Source organism: Emys orbicularis, chromosome 2 (assembly GCF_028017835.1).
Source record: "Emys orbicularis isolate rEmyOrb1 chromosome 2, rEmyOrb1.hap1, whole genome shotgun sequence".
Lineage (NCBI taxonomy): Eukaryota > Metazoa > Chordata > Testudines > Emydidae > Emys > Emys orbicularis.
In genome coordinates, this window is record NC_088684.1 from 202,692,436 (window position 1) to 202,716,900 (window position 24,465).

The window sequence follows — 24,465 nt, forward strand, 5'->3', positions numbered from 1 at the left end:
AAAGCAAGTGAAAGAGATACAAATAGATACTGCCCATGTCTCAGTCAAAAAGGACTTCCAGTGAAGTGAATAGAATTACACCAGAGTAAATTCAGTGCAAGGGAAATAAGAATGAGGCCCAGAATGTGCTTTTCCTGTCTGGAGAATGGTCAACACTTTCCTCAGTTACAATTGTAGCCATTAAAAAGTTAAAATTTGCCATCAATTACTACACAGTAATATCTGAGATGTTGCAGTTATTCTAGTTCTAACTTATTCTAGAGACAAACTATGGTGCTTCACGTACGACTATATGGTTACTGTGTACAAGTGGCAGATGCTGCAGCCCCAGAAAATAGTGTAAAATACTTCATTCGGTCAAAATTTCCATGAGGCTCAGCACATCTAATCGTTGTCATATTGATTCATATATTGTATGTACATTACTTGTAAGCAGTTCAGATGTAAGCACTGCCCATTTATAAATTAGATTTCCTTTTACATCTGCGCAGGTTCACTTGCTGCTATTTACATGTATTGTTTAACACAGATGGGCCAGAATTGGAAACACTTTTCTGAATCCCTTTCACAAATGAGGAATTTTGGAATTCAGAGAAAATTGGACTCTGTTGGACCCAATAAAACAAAAGACAAGGGTTTGCAAAACCAGAAACATTTCTGGTTTTGTTCATCAATAATTTCTATTTGAAATAGATGCAACCTGAAACCATTTATTCCCCCACTCAGTCTTTGGGTTTCAGATAAAGTGAGTCCCAGAACTGAACCATCCTGGGTTTTACAAAACCAAAACATGGGCAATAAAAATGTAGTAAATCCAGAAGGAAGGTAATTCCCAATTTTGCTTGTTATTTCCCATCATTCACTTAGAATTAAATTTTGATCCCCTACACAAAGCGTAAGGGAACACATTTTGAACAGAAACCCAATCCACCAACCCAGAGACAGGGAGTGGGGCATCTTCTGGAACGTAGTAGTTACTATACTTCATGGGCTGATAGTTACAGCTATGGGCCACTGTTACCCCCTGTCTACAATGGGCTTGTGGCTACTGGATCTTGGATCCACTAGCTATATCCTCTGTCACTCCTTAGGTTTGTCCACAAATCTCTGCTCTGTGGTCCCTCTGAAAAAGCCACCAGGGTGTTCAAATCCATGAACCCGAGGGATTTCAGAGTTTCCCTGTGAGGCCTCTCCACTGCCATTACATAATACAACTATTGTGGTTCTTCTGGTTTTTGAACCTGTCACGGTTCATCTGTATCTCATATATTTTAGTTTCAAACAACTAACAGCAGCAATTCCTTATCTTGTGATACAATCATCTCTCCATCTCAGACTCACACCCTGTTTCCCTGCTCCTTTATGTTTTTGAACAGTTAGGCTTTTAAGAGATCTCAGAGTGCCCCTTTCAACTTAGCCCTTGTTTGTCTTTAATAAATACATAATTGTACAGGCTTTATGTTGTTTACTATTCTTCACACTTTTTCATCTTCTTTGTACGCTTTACCTAGCAGGAGAGGGTACCATGCAATAAAGTTAGTCTGAGAAATTAAAAAAAAAAAAAAAAAACAGAGAGGGGGGTGTTACTTCTTGAGTATTTGAAGACAATTCAGAATACTTTTGAGGAAACTCTTTGAACTACAGAGAATATAAATCAACCGGCTTAAAGTATAAGTAATAAAAGTCATGCTGTTGTCCATGCTCTTCACTTTTGCGATAAGTGTGGATAATTTAGTGTAATTGTTAAGTACCATGTAATGGCAGGATATGTATGTAATAAATGTCCCCATTTTTACCTGGTATTTTTAATGATATGGTTACTTTTAAATCTGTTTAAGGAATACAAATAATATAACATTCACACACTGTATTTTATATAATTTAACGTACATACATACACACCTGTGATACCAATAGTACTAAAGTGAAAGTCAATGGGACCTAGGTCTACTACGTCACTTAGGTACTTTTGAAAATTTTACCCTAAAACATTAACTTTGATTGACATTGTTAAGTTCTTCAGTATGAAAGTCATGGGATCATATGGTACTATGTGATTATGAAGTAATGGCTATGTATAACATTAGATGGTGATCCTGTAAAGACTTACATATGGGCTTAGCTTTATACATATGAGTAGTCACATTGACTGAAACTTAACTGGTCAAAGTACACAAAGTTAAGCATCTGCATAAATCTTTACAGGATCAGGAATTTCACTAGGGCCAGACTAGACTGCGATAGCTTTACCCCCATTACATGGAATATTACCCCAGGAATACTCCCATTAAAGTCAATGGGAGCAATTGTGAGTGAAGGTGCTATTAAACCACAATAAGTGTATCGCAATCTAGCCCCTAAACATAAAAAAAAAAGCATGATATTTCTCACTTGTAATTGAAGGGGTTATTACATTCTTTTTTCAAATAATAATTTAAAGAAAAATCTCATAAAGCATATTTTTAAAAGTGAACTAAAAAGTATTAAGAGAGTAAGGTGGGTGGGTGGTGTTTCAAAACAAGATAATGCTACCATGTGAAATACAAACATTTTATGAAGCATGGCATTTTATAAGAAGCTCAAGGTTAAATTCATAGAAGCAACAGCTCAATTTGAGAATAGACTCACAAAAATAATTCTTTGATGGTATGTGATAAAGAGAAAGACTTTGCAAGTTTCTTTGTAAAATCCAAACACAAACAAAACAAGAAAAGCCTTTGAACTTCTATTCTTTTGAGGACAATATTAGCTACATTTTATCAGGCTTAGTGTTTTTAAATGCTATTAACTCACAGACTAAGCCATACTTTCTTAACAATGTAAGTGGTGGTGGGGGTCGAGGGAGATAACTCAGCTGAAGTTTTCTTTATTTGAATCAGTCCTACTTGAAAGAGACTGAGTGCTCTTAGCTCCTGAGACACATCAATATCTAGGAAGTGGTATGGATACTTGCTACTGCCCTGTTTCAAGCAGAGATAAGGAAAGCAAAAACCCAAGACCTGTATTCTGGTGGTGTTTGGAATTTGAACATGGATCCGGACCTATATTCCAATGACAATTCCTATCTATATAAGAGGACAGATCAAAATTCTTTGGAACTTTGGAGCATTTGAAATCCAGATTTGTAACTGAATACCTAGTAGACAGCACCCAGGGGATCAGCATCCTTTTAGATGACTGCTACAGAACTCCAGATAGCTGGAAGTTCTGTATTACAGGAGATAGTCCAAACTTAAAAAAATCCAATTGTGATAGTGTTAAAACCCTTATTTGAGTATCTTATGAAAAGAATTCTTTCTTTTCTATTAGCAGTAATGCCAGAGTATCACTCTGATTCTAAAGATGTGCCTAAACCAAAACTTTGATGTGCTCAGAATCTAAACCTGGATTCCAAATGGCCCATACTTATCTAACTGGCTGCCCCAAACCTTCCCTGCCCCTCACTTTGGCAGGCAGTGTCTCCAGCAGCACGGAGAAAATGTATGCAGCCGTAGTTTCTGCTGCGTGTTTTAGCACGGTACAACATTCCCCCTATACAGTACTGCATTTTCATCTATTCTAAAGTGTAGGTAAGTATTTTGTTACCAAATGTTGATTGAAAATGAAAGATGCTCTATAAAGGCCTAACTCTGCAGGATGCTGAATGCCTTAGGTGCTGAAGGCTTTCAAATCCCACTGATGACATTAGGAGCTGATGGTTCTCAGCACCTCCCAAGAGGCAGAATCAGGTGCTAAAATATTAAATTTTCCTGACACAATAAACACTTGTAATCATGGCAGATTGAATTCATACCTTAAGTCTGAACAAACAAAAATTAGTTTTGTGCTTTTCTGCCAGAAATAAGAAAGAAGCACATTGTAAGTAAATTGCATTATTTATACCACTTATTCTATGTGTGGTCAAAACAAGAACAGCTGTTCTTTAACTGCTTTCTTTGTGACAAATATATTCTTTTATGTACTAGGGTACGCAAATTTGCCAGGTCTTCTGTCATTTCATTGCAGACTTTTACTTTTAGGCATTTATAAGTCAGTTATTAATATTCATTCTACTTTCAAACTTGCTTTCGCTTTTCTAAAACTGGAAAAATATATTGGAGGCTGTTTCTTTTCTCTGTAGACACACTTTCAAACATTAAATAAGATAGCTTGACCATTAGATATTAGGGTGAACTCCTGGCCCCAGTGAAGACAATAGGAGTTTTGCCACTGATTTTAATATGGCTAGTATTTCACTCTGTATTCCTAGGTTCAGTAGATGCAATTGATCAGTTTAAAATCCACATAAGAGAAAAGACCCTCTTGATGTTAGGACAAGAAAAAAAAAGATTGCGTTTATTAAAATATTGACATACGTTAGGGAAAATGTTTTCTGATACTTTAGGGCCTGAGTATGCAACCATTATGTGGACATAGATCCCTTGGAAGCGAATAAATATTTTTATGTATATTCAGGCTCCAGCCTTTAGTCTTGAATTGGTTTTACTTCAGTTAAATATATGTCAGAATGGAGACAAGGTAAATGGCCTGAGTTATGCCATGGAACCTCATGAAGGGGAAACCACATTTGTATCCCACCAACCCAAAAGGAAGGGGTCTAAAATGTAAGCACAGCATATGGAATTAAAAAAAGTTAAAAATATAAAGCTACTTGTGAAAAACCATTAGAAAGTTGCAGGCTTGTTCCTAATCAGTTGTTGAAAGCTGATAGGGGCAGGCTCTCGTCTTTCTTGTTGTCCCAGATCTTAGATATTTTAAAATTGTTTTTATACTGCAGTCAACTTGTTAATGTTTTTGCATCACCATCCTCTACTGTAGAGTAACATAATTGTAAACCTATGCATCATAGATTATTATAATAGAGAGAGTCTAATAGAGAGTCTCCTTTAACAAGTGATAACGGCCTGTGTTTTTTGAGCAACAGCATTAGAGTCTGTGACTGCAATTGCTGGGAAGTTCCAAGTAACCATAGCATGCAGCATAGTTGCAACCACACAGTGCTAGGAGGCTACAGAATTATTATGATATACAGTATGCTGCAGTTATTAATAGTGCCATTGATGATACTTTACTTTTATTAACCTATATTATCATAGAATCATAGAACTAGAAGGGACCTCAAGAGGTCATCTAGTCCAGTCCCCTGCACTCAAGGCAGGACTAAGCCTTATCTGTACCATCCCTGACAGGTGTTTGTCCAATCTGCTCTTAAAAATCCCCAATGAGGGAGATTCCACAACCTCCCTAGGCAATTTATTCCAGTGCTTAACCACTCTAACCAGGGGTGGCTCCACGCACCAGTGCAGCAAGCGTGTGCCTGGGGCGGCAAGCCGCGGGGGGCGGCCTGCCGGTCGCTGTGAGGGCGGCAGTCTGGCTGCGTTCGGCGGCATGCCTGCGGGAGGTCCGCCGGTCCCGCGGCTTCGGCAGCAATTCGGCGGTGGGTACGCCGAAGGCGCAGCACCCGTGAACCCCCACAGGCATGCCGCAGAATCTGCGTGACCAGCAGACCTCCCACAGGCGTGCCGCCGAAAGCCACCTGACAGCTGTGCTTGGGGCGGCAAAAAACATAGAGCCACCCCGACTCTGAAAGTAAGGAAATTTTTCCTAATATCCAACCTAAACCTCCCTTGCTGCAATTTAAGCCCATTGCTTCTTGTCCTATCCTCAGAGGTTAAGAAGAACAATTTTTCTCCCTCCTCCTTTTAACAACATTTTATGTACTTGGACTTTTTGCTCCCCCTTCCCCTCTTGTGAGAATGGTGTTAGGCGGTCGCTGAGAAAAAGAGAGTGCTCTTCCTACAGCAGCTCTGACTGGTTGCTCTGCCCCAAGCAGTGGGCAAGTGGGGTAGATAGCCCCCTCTGAGAAGCTTTCTCACTGGCAGGGCTCAAATTTGCTAGAAAGTGAGAGCTTCACTTCTCTCCCTACTGGCCTCTAGCACAGCCAAAATCATATCACTCGCAAAAAAATAATGGGAGTTGGCAATACTGGAGGAAGGCGATTTTGGTCCCTGCTTCAGGAGCTCTCACTAGTTAAACCAACTAAGAGCTGGGCCCCAGTGTGCAAGACACTGTTCAAACACATAGTAAGAATTGGTCCCTGACCTGAAGAACTTGCAATCCAATGCAAAGCATGGTGGTGAGTGTGTGACGTGGGAGCTGTAACTTGTCAAACTCATCTCATATAGGGGCTACTAAACTTCTGTTAAAATAGCAACAACTTTTAATCCCTGCTGAACTGGGCAGGATTCCTGCTCTCTCCATTATATTTTAAGTCTCCTAATTGGTGTTTTTCTTAAACCCCCACCTTCTGAAATCATGTCAATACATCAGGATCTCAAGCTTTCATTTTAAAATAGGAAGTTTCTAGCTCTCATGGTTGAGGAGAAAAACATGAAAATGCCAGGTTTGCCCTAAAGGTTTAAAAACCACAACAAAATAACAACAGGTTTATTATTGTTCCAATCGCTCGTAATTTTTAAGGCAATCTCATAATTTCTTGGGGCCTAGCTCCTGATTTTTCGATGATTGTGGCTAGCAGTGCTCTGTCGCTTACTATTATTGTCTGATAGTGAAGACATTTGCACTAAGATCTGGTGTTGCCTGTGTACCAGGGAGGCAGGCACAGGTGCAGAGGCCTCCCCCCCTCCTTCCCTGCCAGCCCTAATCCCAGCAGCAGAAGAGGAAGTAGAAAAACTACATTACCCAAACTGCCTCTACCGCCCTCTGACTTCCAGCGGCTTCTCACATGACTGTCAGGTGGCTATACCATGGCGGAAGCAGAGGAGAAGGTAAAGGCTGTACCAGCGCAGCGAGCGCTGACAACTGCACAGTGGGAGCCCCAGTGTTTGCTCCGCTCGGAGGAGTTAAACTAGGGGAGTGGAGAAACCACTGCGTTTTCTAGCCGATGAAGGGGAAGAGGGAGGCTTCTGGGGGGGGGGGGCAGCAGCAGGAGGGGGCGGGGATTGGGGGGACGGCTGTGGAGGGCAGCAGCAGGAGGGGGCAGGGCTGGGGGAGAGTTGTGGGGAGCAGAGGCAGTGAGAGGGCTGGGGATTGGGGGGAGGGTTCGGGGGGTGGAGGCAGCAGGAGGCATGGGGAGGGTTGTGGGGGCCAGAGGCAGCGGGAGAGGTGGGGAGGGAGGGTTGTGGGGGGTGGAGGCAGCAGGAGGCATGGGGAGGGTTGTGGGGGCCAGAGGCAGCGGGAGAGGTGGGGAGGGTTGTGGGGGTGGAGGCAGCAGGAGGCATGGGGAGGGTTGTGGGGGCCAGAGGCAGTGGGAAGGGTGGGGAGGGTTGTGGGGGGGGGAGAGGCAGCGGGAGGGGGTGTAGATTGGGAGGAGGGTTGTGGGGGCAGAGGCAGCAGGAGGGGTGGGGAGGTTGTAGGGGGGCAGAGGCAGCGGGAGGGGGTGGGTATTGGAGGGGAGGAGCAGGAGTAGAATTGGGAAATGGATGTTTGTTGGAAGCAGAACTTGTGGGCGTTGTGGCTAGAAGAGTGGTGTAGGGTTAGTGCACAGTTTTGCAGTCTATTCTGTATCCACTCTTTTTGAAGATGCCAGCACAGTGTGGTCCTGAGGGCATTTAAAGCTGAGGCTGAAACCCTGTTCATCTCTGTCAAAGGTTCAGAATCAATATTGTAGTCTCATTCATTTTCACATATGCATAAAAATAGCTTAAAGTCCCAAATTTATGAGCATGAAATCACCAACCCCACTAGTTTGACTTCTATAAAGCTATTGGATATTAAATACCACTCATTTATTAGTTATATCAAATTCTTATTGATTGAGTTTGGTGGCTATGATTTTGTCAATGTTTAAGTTTTTAGTAATATTTCAAATCAATTATCAATCTCAATCAGTTGTTGGGTATGAGGAGAGAATATTACGGTTTCTTAAATTATTTTAAAGAGAAGATTATTGGTGACTTCTGGGTTGGAACTATTCTTAAATATTATATACCAACAATTTGTTTAAAATTACTTTTATAATTGGTCATATTACCCTATATGAGAAAATCCTCTTCTTGGGAACTGTATTGTACAGGGAAACCTGTCTTTAGATTTTGTCCAAAATTTAATCTCTTTCATGGTCATTCCATGGTATAGACCAGAGCTGTGCTTCCTTTAAATATTTTTTCTTTTTTTTTTTTAAAGCAACGTTTATATTCTGAGGGCAAAGAAGGAAGTGTGTTAAATCTTCGAATGACAAAACAAAATTTTGATAGTCATTAGGGTCTTGATACGGTGTAGTGCACTGTATTGGCAGATCCAAGAATTTAGCAAGGTCCAATAAAGGATTGGACATTTATATGTATAACAGGAATATCCAGAGTTATCTTAATTGATAACTTTTTTGTGGGGGGGGAGGGGTAGGAGATGCTAAACTTCATGCCTTAGAATTTAAGGCAGTCTCTATTGGATATCAGGGTGAAACATAATGGGCCGGGGAGGCGGCAGATTATCCCATGCCTGCCTATTGCAGAGTTCTTGCACTTTAGAATTATCTAGTAGTGGCAGACAGGGATTCTGGACTAGATGGATTTCAGGTCTCATCCACAATGGCAATTCGAATGTTTCAATCCCTCTACGTGCCCGAAGCCCCTTTGAAGTGAGTCCAGGGGTCAGCATGTGCTGAGCTCCTGGCAAGATTGAGGCTGAAGAACCTTATTCTGCAGTTCTATGTGTGCAGCAGTTTTAGAATTTAGTATGTGACTCAAGGAAAACTGGTAATCATTACAGTAATAGCCTTTCAAATAGTGTAATAGGCAGTAGTCTATGTTTAGCGTCCAGTCCTGTCAACATTTAAGTGTATAGTCAGTGGGATTACTCCTGTGTAAAGTTATACATTTAAATGTGGGCAGGAGTGGGGCCTAGTTTTAATGTAATATTTTACAATAAACCCTGGCAGGTAGGGTTTAAGGCAGGATCTTTGGATTCTGGGGGCAGATGTAATAAATGTTAGGGTAGCATGTGTGAGCACACAGCTGATTGTTGCATGCGGGCTGCTTCACTTCAGAGGAAGATCAAGAATGCAGAGGTGGAAGAAAGAAATGAGTCCATCTGAATTGGTTGGGAGAGAGATTCTCTTCTGGAAGCTGGGGAATGAGTATGGGGGAGGGTGGGATATTCTCTGGGAAGCAGCTGAAATTTTGGTTGTTCTAGACCTTCTTTTAATATACCTGTTACACATAGTACTTTTCAGCTCAAAAGGACTCTCTCCATGGAACATTCTTTGGGGTTGGGTGGTTCCCGTACGTGAGACAAGAATAAAATAGATTTAAGAAAAAGTTTCCCAGCCCAAGTATAGCAGTTTCATACGCTATAAATATAATTTGTTTAAAGCCTTCAGAAAATTGGCTTTTCCATAACTTCTCCACTGCCACACACGCTTTTTGTCAGTATATTGGGCAGTGTGACTGGTGTCTTTTTGTTGGGCATAATAAAGCTTAGGAGAACTATTTTCCCAGGATTTACTTCCTAACTATGGAGAAATTTAAATTCTCTGAAGGAGGCTGGTCCTAATGTTGGTATTTATAGGTTGCATATCAGATATACACCACCTCTACAATGTTGTGAATTTTGTTGGTCGAGGCAGTTTCCTTTGTGTTCTCTCCATTGTCTCTGTCACTAAAATCTATAATTAGTGCACCCCATGAAGGCACAGTCAAATATAAAAGTATCATATTAAAAATCCTTACTTTTTTATTAATGAACACCTTTTGATTATTAAAACAGTCTAATTTAATTGTTTGCATTTCTCTCCCTATGGACTATCATATGAGAGTGGTCTTTTCACTTTTGCTGATGGTCAGTTTTGCATGTAGAAGATGCAGTGATTTATGTTTGGGTTTCCCTACACTGGAGAGGAACTATAAATAGTGTGTGCATGCAGGTGAACTTTCATTGGAATTTAGGTTTTGTGATTCTCCTTCCCTGCCTATCTAAGTTATGGGCCTAAAGTCAGTTGATGGCATGTAGTGTAAAGGGAAAACCCTCCCACAACAATGTGGATGAAAGACTGCATTTGGTGAGATGCATTGTCAAGCCTGCCAAATCAGAGATTAACTATACTGGTTAGGAATTCTTTTAAATTTCCCCAGTTTTCTCATCTGTGTATCATTTTTCCATTCTTAGGCTTCTTGAAAACCAGCATCTGCCAATTGGCTGAAATATACACCACCACTGCTAATTCCCCCCCCACCCCCCTTCCACCCCAGAGTGTGACAGGCCTGCCAATGATAGTTATTAGGTCACTGTTTGGGATTCTGGTCACCTACTAGTCACTCATCAGGGATTTTCTGTTCACAGTTAGGAGACTATTTTAAAAATAAAAAATAGAATTCGGGATAATCCTCTTGGTTCATACATTTAAAAAACCCATCCCAACAAAACCCCATTGTAGTCATGACAGTGGTTACTATTCCAGTTTTACCTGTGGGAATGGGAGAAGTCAGGCAGAAAGCTTTTCAGAGTTGCTCCCTTGCATAGTGAGTTAGCAGGGTACCTGTCAATTCTAAACACCCAAAAACACTGCCAACGTCCTATCTGGTGATACAGAGTCTGTTCATTAGCTTCCCAAACCAAGATTTCCTTTTTAATTTTTGCTCAGCATTTCCTTTAATAAACTGTCAGAGCTGTACATTTTAGAAATAATATTGCACTCCTGGATGTAGAATATATGCTTGTGTGGCTTTCCCCCCCTTGTGTATGTACTATGTGTTTAGGTTGTTAATAGCATCCATCACAATGGTATCTGAGTGCCTGTCTAGTAAAATCACTTTTATGGCATTTACATAGATAAGTGATTTGAGTCAACTTCTGAAGTCCTTTGTGATGTAGCACAATATGTCCTGGTATTTTTTTGCCCAGCTCCTGGGAGCTATGCTGTGCAGGTGGGTTTCTGGGCTTTTGTGGAACCTCATTGACTGAAATGAGACCCCATGAGGCCACAGGGATCTGCCCATGTGGAACTAACTGCTTATGTGACTGGGGCCCTAGTTACTCTCATTCATAGTCACAGTCGTTCATTGTTGTTGTACTATATACCTTCCTCTGTTTATAAGCCCTGTTCTTGGAAGAGGGAAACCTTTTGAGAATACTGAGAATATCAGAACTGTGAATCTCATATAGTTTCTCTTATTAATTACTGATGATGTGCTTAGTGCTGTGCATGAAACAAAGGCAGTCCCTCCATTTCTAAATCTAATAACATACTGTAAGTGCAATATAAATTCTATGTTGCACCTTGTGCTGTACAGTGGTTCAGCTCATGTCACTTGTTTAGTGCTCTGCATGTCACCATAATTTAGTTCTATATTTTTAGGACTTAAATATTTTATTGAATGGAATTTCTTTTAATTTCTTTTAAGATATTAACTGTAACTTGCAAAATGCTTTCATTAAACGTTTTGTTTGGAATTTGTGCTCCTTGGATTGAGCTTTCTGTACCACTTCCAAGAGAAGTGAGACAATGGGCAAAAAATATTTCAAACCTCCACTTGAAGGAATGTCAGGATTTTCCTCCTTCCTTTTCACCTCTACCCCCATTTTATAGTACATTGTTTCTGCCCTTCCCCATGCCGTGACTTGAACAGAGAATAAACAGTTGCATCCTATTTAAGGACAATATTTTAGAGATGGGCCTGGCTGTAGTGAATAAAGCTTGGAAAGGCAGATGACTGTAAGCATGGTAATGCCTTGTATGGAGTCACTACCAGTAAATGGAAATGTGACTTTTCCCCCTTCTCTAAGCTGTTTTGCTTGGTTACTAATAGTGATCTTCAATCGTGCAGAGAAGGCATTTGCTATGTGCTTAAAGGTTACAATAAGCACATTTTTATAGCACGAAAATAAATAAATGTGACCATCAAACTAAAGATGAAACACTGGTAATCATCAGAATTAGATTTTCTTTCTCCTTCATCTCTCTTCTCATTGTCTGTAACTTTGTCTCTCGTCAAATGCTGTACCTAAATATCTTATTGTCAAAATATTACTTCATAAGATTTGAAATACTTCTTCTCTTTTGTTCGTTCTTCATTTATATCACGGGCTGTTGTTAAAATGCTTACGTTCACTGTCAGCATATTAGTTGTAACCTTTTATTGCTATTGATAACTATAAATACGTTAAGTAAATCTTCATTTTGCTGACCTCTTTGAGGAGGCATGGCATCAGCAGATTTCACCAGTGGACAGGTGAGAGATTAGCAAGAGTAGGCTCTTCTCTTTTTTGTAGGATGGTAAGATTCATTGTCTTGAAAGGCAGATGTTTTAAAGGCACAGTTTCTTGGAAGGCTTGAGCAAGGCACTCTGTCTGAATTGTGCATAAGTGGAAGAGTTGTTATTAATATGCATCATCATTAGAATTCTCTGGGGAACTGTTTAAAAGAGTTAACCAGTTCAAAATAAGCCAATGAATTAATGGCCGAATAGTGGCTAAATACAGAAGTTGGCTTGTGGATCACTTGAGCATGCAGTTCTGTCCCGCGGGCCGAGATGCTAGATATTGCTTTGCAAGATTGATTGCCCAGTGCTGGTGAGGGAAAACCTTTCACAGGCACCTGACTATTGCTTAGAGCCTTAGATGATGCACATTTCTGGAATGATGTGGTATTAGTTGCTGTCTGCTTTAGGGTAGCCAACAGTTGCATCACAGCCAACCAGTGCCACTGACTGTCAGTGTGGCACCAGATTACAAGTCCTAAGCACAGAATGGGTATGGATAAACAAGAAAAGCAGAAAAGATAATCATTCATCTGTAACACATTCAGAATCACTTGAAACTCTATTGACCTTTTGCCTCTAATAAAAAGGCTTGTAGAATTAAAAAAGTAAGGTAATTATCATTTGCTCTGCACAGATGTTAAATTTTCTTCTTCATGCTTTTTTTTATCGCTTTCAGGAAATCAGGTCTAACGAAGAATCTACGGATGATTCTGAGGTAAGGCTGTGTACAGGGGCCTCATGGTTGTAGTGTTTAAACTGCATTTTTGTCAATATGCAGGGGGTTTTTGGGGTCTCGTTTTGTTTTTTGTTTGTTTCTATTTTGGCTTATTTACCAGAGAAGTGTGCTTGTGCTGTAACAGGTGGTTTGAGCTGTGGGCAAATTAATAGCGAATGTGTACCCTTTAAAAAAAATAAAAATACAACTTGATATTAAAGCCTGGGATCACAAGATTTTAATAAAGTGAATCATGTTAGAAGGTAAAACTTCAAATTCATGCATTTCTACTTTGAACAAATGAAAATGTGATTGACAATGTCATTTCTATATAGTATATTACATTAAAGAAATGCAACTGATATTTAATGATTTCACAGCCTAAATTTAGTCTTTGTTTATTCAGCACATGTTTGCCAGATTGTATTTTGAAACAAGATTGGTCTATCGACTTGAAATGTTTGCACCATCAAAGAAATTTAAGTATTCAGGCGGTGTTATTGGGTGAGCAGAAGAAAGGGAGCTGAAATGAATCCAAGTCTTCCCTCCTTACGCCAGTGCAGTACATCCAAACTTAGTTCTTGGATGCGACTGTGGAAGTCTAATGTATAGTACTTACTCTAATTTTTGCATTGTATGTAAACACAAAGGTCAAATTGCGGACAGGGAAGGGGAGTGGAATAGGTGGCAGTGCATTCCCAAGCTCTCCCAATAGGGTGGTGGACAGATGCTATCTTGTTGGGCATTGCCTGAGCATGTAGGTGACTTTCACCCATTATCGATTAGATAGCTTAAAGTGGCTCCCAATGCTCAAAACTAGAATGAAATGGTGGTGAGAGAAACATTGCTCTTCACCTAGGGGTGTTAACTACACTGGAGATTGGGATCTAGGGTTCAGACACTGGCTGTGGTTAGGCTGTCAAGTCCCCTAGCGGATCTTGCTGGTGGTCTTGACTCCCCTGTTGAGTGAGTTTGTAGTCGGGAGGGCTTGAGTCCCCTGTACTGGGTTGAACTCTCCTTCCCTTGGTGACTGTGGTGGCTGTATTTATCCTGGGCTGGATTTTCTTTTTCCTTCCTAGCTGCAGGGGATGCTATGGTATTTTCACTCCTTGGCCTCAGCAACCTCATACCTCCTCCTGCTGTCCCGCCCCCTCTGCCTGCAGTTTCAGCTGCTGCAACCCCAGCTTTCAGCTACTGTTGAAGCAGCTACCTGAGCCAGGGCTTTCATGACTCAGTCTTGGGCAGCAACACTTTGGAATTTTGTCACCCCTGGATCTGATTGGCTCGTGATAGTGATGGGAGATAGCTGAGCTACATCCCATAGAGCCCTATGTGCTGATGCAACCCACTATGTACAACAGTAACCTGCTCTCCATTGCTGTTTTCTCAGTCTCCTATATCTGAACTGTTAGCCTGTGTTTTTGTTTTTTGTAGTTTTAAAGCTCTTTGGGAAAGGGATCTCGTCTCTCTACTTTTTAAAAGCACCATGCATGTTTACAGCACTGTATAAATAATTATTAAGGCTAAGTTTTTGTCAGGGATATTTTTAGTGAAAGTCGGGGACAGGTCACAAGCAATAAAAAATTCACAGAAGCCTGTGACCTGTCCCTGACTTTCACTAAAAATATCCCTGACAAAATGAGGAGGCAGGTTCAGCACCCACTGCTCCTGGGGTTCTTGGGTCCCCCACTGCTGCAGTCAGTGGGAGCTCTGGGGTCTCCTGCTGCTGTGGGGAGTCAGAGCTGCGGGGTCCTTCTGCCCGCGAGGCTGGGCGGCTGCGGGGTCCCCTCGCACCTGGGCTGGCTAGGCACTCTTGGGGGTCTCCCATTGCCCACCAAGCCTGGGAGCTGCAGGGTCCCCCAGTCGCTCGCCACAGCTGATCAGCTTCGGGGGGGTCCCCAAGCCCCCACCAGTGAGCGGGGGCTGGGAGCTTTGCGGCAGGAAGGGGTTGGCTGGGAGCTCCAATCCAGGGGCAGAAAATGTCATGGAGAACAATGGAAGTCAGAGATTCTGTGACTTCTGTGACCTCTGCGACATAATCGTAGCCTTAATAATTGTTGAAGGTGGAGCTGGGCAAAAAACAGACTGCGATTTTTGTCTATATTTTCACAGTTTTTCCCCTTAGTTAAATTTGGTCCAAAAAATTGTCAAAATTACTCATGTCGAAATCTTTCAACCAGTTTATGGCAGTGCACCTTTATGTTAGTCCATAAATACACAGAGTAATATCCACCTAATTTTCAGTCCTATTGGGAAGGTATGACAGGACCTAAAGGATCAAATCCTAATTCTGGTTCTTACTCAGATAGTTAAGAACTACTCAAGATAGTTAATTCCAAAGCAGACTGTGAAGAGTTACAAAAGGATCTCATAAAACTGGGTGACTGGGCAAGAAAATGGCAGATTAAATTCAGTGTTGATAAATGCGAAATAGTGCTTATTGGAAAACATAATCCCAACTATACATATAAAATAATGGGGTCTAAATTAGCTGTTACCACTCAAGAAAGAGATACTTGCTGTCATTGTGGATAGTTCTCTGAAAACATCCACTCAATGTGCAGTGGCAGTCAAAAAAGCGAACAGAATGTTGGGAATCATTAAGAAAGGAGTAGATAGAGGCAATATGATATTTTCTATATAAATCCATGGTACACCCACATCTAGAATACTGCATGCAGATGTAGTTGCCCCATCTCAAAAAGAGATATCGGAATTGGAAGAGGGCAACAAAAATGATTAGGGATATGGGGAGAGATTAATAAGACTGTGACTTTTCAGCTTGGAAAAGAGACGATTAAGGGGGGGATGTGATAAAGGTCTATAAAATCATGACTGGTGTGGAGAAAGTAAATAAGGAAGTGTTATTTACTACTTCTCATAACACAAGAATTATGGGGTCACCAAATGAAATTAATAGGCAGTGGGTTTAAAACAAACAAAAGGAAGTATTTCTTCACACAATGCCTAGTCAACCTGTGGAACTCCTTGCCAGAGGATGTTGTGAAGGCCAAGACTATAACGGGGTTCAAAAAAGAATTAGATAAATTCATGGAGGATAGGTCCATTAATGTCTGATGGGCAGGGATGCTATCCCTAGCCTCTCTTTGACAGAAGCTGGGCCTGGGTCACAGGGGATGGATCACTTGGTGGTTACCTGTTCTGTTCATTCCCTCTGGGGTACCTGGTATTGGTCACTGTCAGAAGACAGGATACTGGGCTAGATGGACCTTTGGTCTGACCCAGTCTGGCCGTTCTTTTGTTCTATAAAGACAAGTGATGGTTTGTCTTTAAATATTAGCTGTTACAACAAGCCTGGAAACAATATCTAAAATGTGCTGAAGTGAACTAGTGAAACATGTCCATGATCCCTGGAGGTCCACATCTTTGACTAAACCATTTCCTATGATCATTGAGGCATAATTATCAAATGATATATGCTGACCATTCAAACGCATGAAGACTAAGTGTGGTGAATTGCTGCTTTAATTCTCTTGATGTGAAATGTATATGGTCATGGATTAGTTTGTCCATATCCCTGTGTGTTCACTCTTTTTTCATACTAAACATAATACATTGTTATGAGATTAGAGTTGGGGTTGACAGGCAGTGTTATCTTGTGGTTATAGCAGAGGACTGGACTCACTGAACCAGTGGCAAGATTTACCTATGTGACTAGGGCAAACCATTTTAATTCTCTGCACTTTGGTTTATACATAAGTAAAATACGGATAACATTTATTACATTGCTTCATTATAGGCAGTTACCACTATATTCATTACAAAATTAATGGCAGACAATTGATGATAGCTTTAATCCCTTTGAGTTTCTTGGGCGTAAGGGGCAATTGCAAATGATGAACATTGTTATCAGAGGAATTAAGGTGTAATTGCCCATGTTAAGCTTTAACTTCTTGCAAAAATCTTCTTCTGTGGTGTGGAAAGGGTGAAAATAATCATAGGGTTAGAAGGGACCGCATATCCCTCTTTGAACCATTCCTCCCCCTCCCCCCCTCTGAATTGTGTGCACACAAGGAAAAAACTCTCTTCTGTTAGTCCTTACTGTGACTTCACAGCACCATCTTGCTGTCTTTTTTCTATTAGATTGTAAGCTTGTTGAGACAGGGGCTCTCTCCATTTTGTGTCTCTGTCAAAACCGAACACATTGTCCGCTCTTAACAAATGAAAATATACTGCTAATAATTTGCCCACCTGCATGGTCTGCTTTGAGTTAACTGTTCCTTAATGAATGTCAAGATGCTGTTTGTACAGAATCAATGGCAGAGCGTCACAATGGATCTCAGACATGTGATGTTTTGCAAAAATGACTGTTTTGCCTATATGATGTCACACAGCTCTTCATTGCAAATCTGGTTTCCACTGGTCCCGTAAGTTGAATTCCTGAGGCCATTTAAATCTGTTTAATGTTTTCCAGTTGTTTAATTTAGAATGTCTAAAGCACATAGGTATAAATTAGTAGAGGTAGTACATATCCTCGTATGTTCAGCAAACCTTTCAGTGATGATGGTGGTAGTTATTTGTGTCAACACTATGCAATTGTAGCAGATCTTTCATTGTAACTACACTACAATTTACTCTCTTATTTCATATCCTTACATATGATATGGGGTATTATGAGCTTTTACTTATCATGTAGACAGGCTACTATTTAATCTACCATGATATGGTGAGCAAACAATATATCTAAAATGGTATTTTAATTCTCGGGAGAAAAAAGTACTTTAGCTGCAAAGTATTTTCACTGCAATCTTGAAGCACTAACTTTTTTTTTTTTTTTAGACTTCTGTCATTTTTTAAAATGGCACATGTGATGTACATATACTTCATTTTTCCCAACCCATAAAACAATCCAGTGTGCTACATTTTAGATCGAACAGGTTTATTTCACAGAAAAGTTCTAGATATGATGCTACTTCATTGTTGTATTTAACGTTATTTTACAGCACCTGGAGTTGCATATTAGGGCCGTCACATTTGATGAGGCCTTTTATATTAAAAAAAAAAAAAAAAAAAAAAAAAAAAAAGTAAACTGACTTTTGATTGTTCATAAACGGTTGAGAAGAAAGTCTGAATAAATTATGTACAGCATGAAGCGAGATTTCTCAGTTTTACCTGTAGCTTTAAGTGGTTACTTTTACAACTGAGCTTGTTTTTCCCAACCAAATCTTGATTAGATTTTGGTACCTAATTGGTAAAAATCTTCTCACGTTTGTTAGCTTTATATCAATGCTTCTTAACAGATCTGTGGTACAAAGTATTAAGTTGAGAGGTAAATATACATTTTCCTTGACTTTGTGAGTTGAGTATAATACTCAGCTAAGATGTGCCTTGGCTTTTCAGTTTAGTTCTCTATTAGCAAATGCTGTTGCACTGAATGATGTAATGTACCATCTGGGGTTTGCTTTTTTTTAAAAAAAGAGACGGTAATACTGCACTAGTTCCCCCTGCTAGCTTATATTGCAGAACCCACACATAGATCTTTTTTGGATCTTCTCTTCTGAGTAGAGAGTCTTTTTACACCTGCTTTTGGAAGATTCAAAAGCTTTCTTTTCTGCAATGCGCCTACTTGAACTTTGTTTATATTCAGTTCCCTGATGTTTATCACTCTGGACCTCAATGCTGTTTTGCATTGTATCACTATAGCCAACCAGTAACAAGGCTCGATAGCTGAACTACCTCATAGTATCTGCACAATGTGACATAGTCATGAGGCAATCTATGGCATTGTTGTGAAATCTTGTGAGCGAATGTGGATGTTACTTCTGCCACCAGTGTATGTCTGGTGCACAAAATAATTATGCTTATCCACAAACTTACATATATTTTTCCATCAGTATAGATTATCATGGTATGCACAAGGGAAGTAGGGGATTTGTCAGTTAACTTGATGATATGCACTTTATAGAGTGGGAAGAATGATTTGGAGCACCATACTGGGGCTCAAGAGACCTTCAATTCCTGTCTTTACCACAGACTTTCTCTGTGACCTTGGGCAAGCACTTCAACTACATTCTGTCTCAGTTCCCCTCTGTAAAATGAGAGTTGTTTTTGGTTTGGCGGGACGGCGCGGGAGGGTTGTTTTTGGTTCGGCGGGGCGGCACTGGGTTTTTTTGTTTGTTTTTGTTTTTGGTTCGGTGGGGCGGGGCGGGGGGAGGGGGGGGTTGTTACGGTGTGTGTGTGGTTTTTGTTGTTGTTTTTTTTGGGGTGGCAAAAAAGTTAGAGCCGGCCCTGCTCCTAGATTACTCTGAACTGATCCGGACCTAATTACAAATGTTTCAAGTAAACGCAGCAACTGGTAAAAAAAAAAAAAAAAAAAAAAAAAAAAAAAAAAAGATTTCCTAGCCCTGCTACGTTCCCCACCAAAATATTCCCTTGCCACAGGGCATCAAGCACAGATGGGCTCTTCCACTACTGTTGTCGTTAAAGCGGCACCATCAACTTGACAAAAAAATGAATTAAAAGTAGATTCAGATACTACATCAGCCCCTTGATTGCATCTTTGCCATTTCTTGTATTTCAGCTCCTTTTGTCTGACAATTTACTATGTCCCCTTTGGCAAGCCACTTCACCTCTCCATGCCTCTCCTACTCCATCTGTAAAAGGGGGCTATATTAGCGTATGCCTACACTACCCACGTTACAGTGGCAGCGCTGTGACGTGGGCAGTGTAGACATGCTTTATCACCGGGGAAGAGCTCTCCTGGCGATAAAGCACTGTCTATACCGGTGCTTTTCAGCACTAAAACTTTTATCGTTCAGGGGGGTGTTTTTTCACACCCCTAAACAACAAAAGTTTTAGCGCTGAAAGTGGCAGTGTAGATAGCCTTAGTCTTCCTTTTTTCTCCCCCCAGTTCTTCGAGATCTACAAATAAATAGTACTGTATATGAACTTCTTAAAAAGTTTTATATATTCTTTCTCTCTCTCTCTCTCACATGCTCACTAGCCAGAGAGAGCTCACTTCTTCCTGCATACCTAAAGTGAAACCAGCCTTTTAAATAGGGTGCGGAGAAAGGGAAGGTATGCATTAAAAAAAACAACTCTGTTAATGAGAAAATGTATCATGCAAATAATTTATCAATTTGAGTCAGTGGGATGAGCATTGTAAATAATGTATTGAAGTTTAAATGGAATGTTTCCATACATTAATTTTAAAAACAAGTTTTGCAGTGACTAAGATTATAATATGCATCGTTATAGGATTGACTTCCAAGAAAAATGGGTTACTGGTTTTACTACTATATTCTTCTAACATCTGCTGTTCTTGTGTGAAAATTAGATACTTCATTTAATGAGCTATTAATATTAAACAGAAGTTCCAGTTCTCCTGTCAGTGTGTGTTTTGGAATATATAAAAGGTAAAAATACTGCCTTGCACGTTACATAAATTAAATGCAATTGAAAAGCTACTGTGTCAACAGTGTGCAGATGTGGCCTTCCCAAAATACTAATTCATTGATGTGGATGGAGCAACACTGAATTTTCTTTTTCAATAATTTCCTAACCAGTTTCACATTTCAGCGAGTTGATAAAAGAAACTTCAAAAATGACTGTTCCCAAAATTGCACTGTAGGGTATTCATATGCAGTAGATCACAAGATGGCAACAGTTAGTGCCCAAGTAGTGTTCATAAGGGAAACAAATGGTTCTGTTGAAATTCCTTACTCAGCAAAGGGAAATACAAGTGGAAAGGTGTAGTTTCATTCAGATTTGACTTGTCTTAGGCTTTTCCTTCCCTATTGGAACTTGTCTGGGATAGCAAAAATACAACAAGCCATCTTATGTTGCTCTTATGTAATTAGAGTGACTAGGATTATTGTATGCGGTTGAAGTGGTTTTATAATTCCCAATGGTTTGATGTACACAAAACTTCAAGTGAGAAAAAACAAATAGACAGCTGAAGTGAAACCAAATACTTTTGTGGACTATATTTTTTTACATGTCGCTTATGAGGATTGTTCATGTGCAGTATGTCTTCTGTACTTCTGCTTCACAGCTTGGCTTATGTCTAGACTTGTAGGGGTGAATCTGGAATTGGTGTTCCACACATATTGTGAGACTTTCTTTATACCATGGCAGTCCTGAAAAGAAATAAAATGCTGTGTGCTTTTCCTTTCATCTGTATATTATTTCATCCTTGGAATGCAACCATCTTAATATTTATTCATGGGCAGCCATATCATTGTAATTCCTTGCTTTAGTATACCTACATTTTTCCCAAAGAAGCCAAAGGATTAAATAAATCCTCAGCAGAAAATCCATCAGAAGAAAAGAAAAGATTTCTCACACCAATTTTCCTGACAGCCTGATCCATATTTGCCAAAGATCAGCATGTTTTTGGTGATTTGGCTTATGAAGAACCATACTGGGGTTGCACAGGAGTTGATTCGCTTCATTTCCTTACTCAGAAAAGTAGTGTATTTTCACCATAAAACTATAGAGGTCAATATTTTTGGCAGCATAAAATACAAGTGTGACTTCATGAGTTGGTAACCTCAATCTGAGCACCTCCATTCTATTGTATAGCAATAGCCATATTAATACAAACTTATTCTTCTAAGGTTAGAAGCTTGCAAGGGTTTTTAATATTTATTTCAATTTCATTTTTAACTCGCTTAGTCCACATGGAAAAAGATGCTATGTTGTCAGCCCTGGAGAGAGAGAGAAAGTTGTCCTTTCTTTGCCTGTGGAGTAGGTATAACTGGGGAAGTAGAGTACATTTCTTCACACTACCTTGCCAGTGGTTCTCAACTCTTGCCTAAAGAATCGATTCTGCTGTTAAGAGGATGGCTTAATCTTCAGGGGCACTCATTCCTTTGTATCTTTGTTGAAGCTGCCATCCAGGTTGTTAGTTGTGGTGGAGTTCTTCTGTCACATGGCCATCTGTCAGCTAGGAACTGGCCTGATACTACAAATTCATTTTGGTAAGCCTCCCAACAGCCATCAGATGGTAATAACTTTTTGCCAGTATCAGCCTGATCTGAATTTGAACTGATGATTCAGATGAAAGTCTCTGTATTCTATTGTTAATCTGTTAACTTGTCCAGTCATTCCTTCCCTGCTTTTTAAAATTTTCTAATCACAACAGTTTGATTTTCGTCTCTCCTCCCCCACTTCTGACCAGAAGGAATTATTTCTTTCTTTGAAATAGGTTTACCAGTGTGAATGGGTTTTGCATAGTCTTACACAGGGGAGTAACACTGATATATCTGCAGGCTGGTCCCCCACTACCTCTCAACATTTTACCTTCAACTGGATGAGCAATAGAATAGCTTACTTTAGAGCTTATTCCAGTTTGTTGCTTGGCTGTCCAGCAAATTAGGGTTCTGAACATGAAAGGCTACTAAATGTCTATTTTTCCTGTCCAAAATTATTTTATATATGTATATCATAGTAATATATCTCTGAGTGCATTGAGAAAAAATGACAAATCATGGTCCTAATCCTGACTACACAGCTTCACCCTTCATAAGCAGAGAACAGGACAGATGATAAAAGGGTGATATATAGTGATTTAGCTAGCGAGCATACATCTTGCCAAGCTGGATCTCAGACCTCCAACATGAAGTGTCCATGTACCCTGAGTTGCAGAGAACCTCAAAATCATGTTGCACATCCTAGTGCTGCTTTTGAGGTGATCGTCTGTGATTGCAGCGTGTTAGTGCAACAAAATGCTTTATACCTAGCTATTAATTTCCAAATCCCTTTACAAACATTAATCTTTGCATATCGATGCCACATCACTATATAACTGTGTGTGGCATCCTCACCTCTGGTTAGTTTTGTTAAATTTTTGAATTCAGTAGCCAAACTGCCAATTATTATAGTGGGAACAGGTGCAATACCCTCACCCACATCATCTGATTCCTTACCTAGAGGAGTAAAAATGCTATCATAAGCATGGCCATACTGGGTCAGGCCAAAGGTCCATCTAGCCCAGTATCCTGTCTTCCGACAGTGGTCAATGCCAGGTGCCCCAGAGGCAATGAACAGGTAATCATCAAATGATCCATTCCCTCTCTCTCACTCCCAGCTTCTGGCAAACAGAGGCTAGGGACACCATCCCTGCCCATCCTGGCTAATAGCCATTGATGGATCTATCCTCCATGAACTTATCTAGTTCTTTTTTGAATCCTGTTATAGTCTTGGCATTCACAACTTCCTCTGGCAAAGAGTTCCACAGGTTAACTGTGCGTTGTGTGAAGAAATACCAGGGGTGAAAGGATGTACCGGTAAGAAGCCGGTACTGTCCCGTACGCAGCCCAGGTTAAAGCACTGCTGCGGCAGCACTTTAACGTTGCTGCCCCTTCCCTCCTTCCCCCACCTGTCGGCGGCCCTGCCAGTAGGGACCCTACTGGCAGGGCCGCCGACGGGGGAGGCAAAAGGGGCAATGACGTTAAAGCGCCCCTGCAGTGCTTTAACATCATTGCCCCTTTTGCCGTCTCCCCAGCCACCGACAGAGGGGGGCAAAAGGGGCAGCTGCCCCGGGGCCAGTGATTTAAAAGGGCCCAGGGCTCCTGGCTGCTACTGCGGTGGCCAGAGCCTTTGGATCTTTTAAATTGGTGGCGGGGGCCAGACAGCACGGATAGGCTGGCTGGGAGAGGCTGACCCCCCCCCCAGCTCCGCCTCTTCCGCCCGAGGCCCTGCCCCTTCCCAAGCCCGGAGCCAGCCCCAGTAGTGGTAAGAATTTAATATTTCTTTCACCCTGGAGAAATACTTGCTTTTGTTTGTTTTAAACCTGCTGCCTATTAATTTCCTTTGGTGACCCCTAGTTCTTCTGTTTTAAGAAGGAGTAAATAACACTTCCTTATTTACTTTCTCCAGACCAGTCATGATTTTATAGACCTCAATCAGATCCCCCCTTAATTGTCTCTTTTCCAAGCTGAAAAGTCCCAGTTTTATTAATCTCTCCTCATACTGAAGCCATTCCATAGCCCTAATCATTTTTGTTGCCCTTTTCTGAAGCTTTTCCAATTCCAATATATCTTTTTTGAGATGGGGCAACCCACATCTGCACTCAGTATTCAAGATGTGGGCGTACCATGGATTTATATAGAAGCAATATGATATTTTCTGTCTTATTATCTATCCCTTTCTTAATGATTCCCAACATTGTTTGCTTTTTTGACTGCTGCTGCACATTGCAACTACCTCTTCTGTTCTTGGGTGTGGGAACCAGTCTAACATGCCTCATAGTGAGGCACGTGGGAAATAGCTCCTGATGGATTCTTTCATTGCCAAATGTCAGTGTTGCTGAGCACCCACAGTTCACATTAGAGTCTTATCACCGCTACATGTGGGTGTGTCAGGACTGTGGCTGAGCCACGTCCTGTGCTGACTGGCCAGTGTGACCTTTGGCCATAAGGAGTATACACACAATGGTCTGAGATACAGCATGGTCTCGTGGACTGAGAGCAATGGATTCATTTCAGTTCTGGTACTGACACCTTCTGTCACATGGTCAAGACATGTAGTCCAGCATTTTCAAATCTGATAGATACTCATATGTAGTGG

The 24,465-nt window shown here is 40.8% G+C and overlaps 1 protein-coding gene across 1 annotated transcript in view; it reads left to right on the forward strand.

Moving 5' to 3' along the window:
* The first annotated feature begins 6,764 nt into the window (after positions 1-6,764).
* The window catches only part of VPS41 (VPS41 subunit of HOPS complex), a 159,435-nt gene continuing 141,734 nt past the window's right edge, over positions 6,765-24,465 (forward strand). Inside the window, exons 1-2 of the mRNA XM_065398728.1 lie at positions 6,765-6,788; positions 12,895-12,933. Coding sequence (XP_065254800.1) covers positions 6,768-6,788; positions 12,895-12,933 — 60 coding nt within the window. The 5' untranslated portion in view covers positions 6,765-6,767. The remainder of the gene's footprint in view (positions 6,789-12,894; positions 12,934-24,465) is intronic.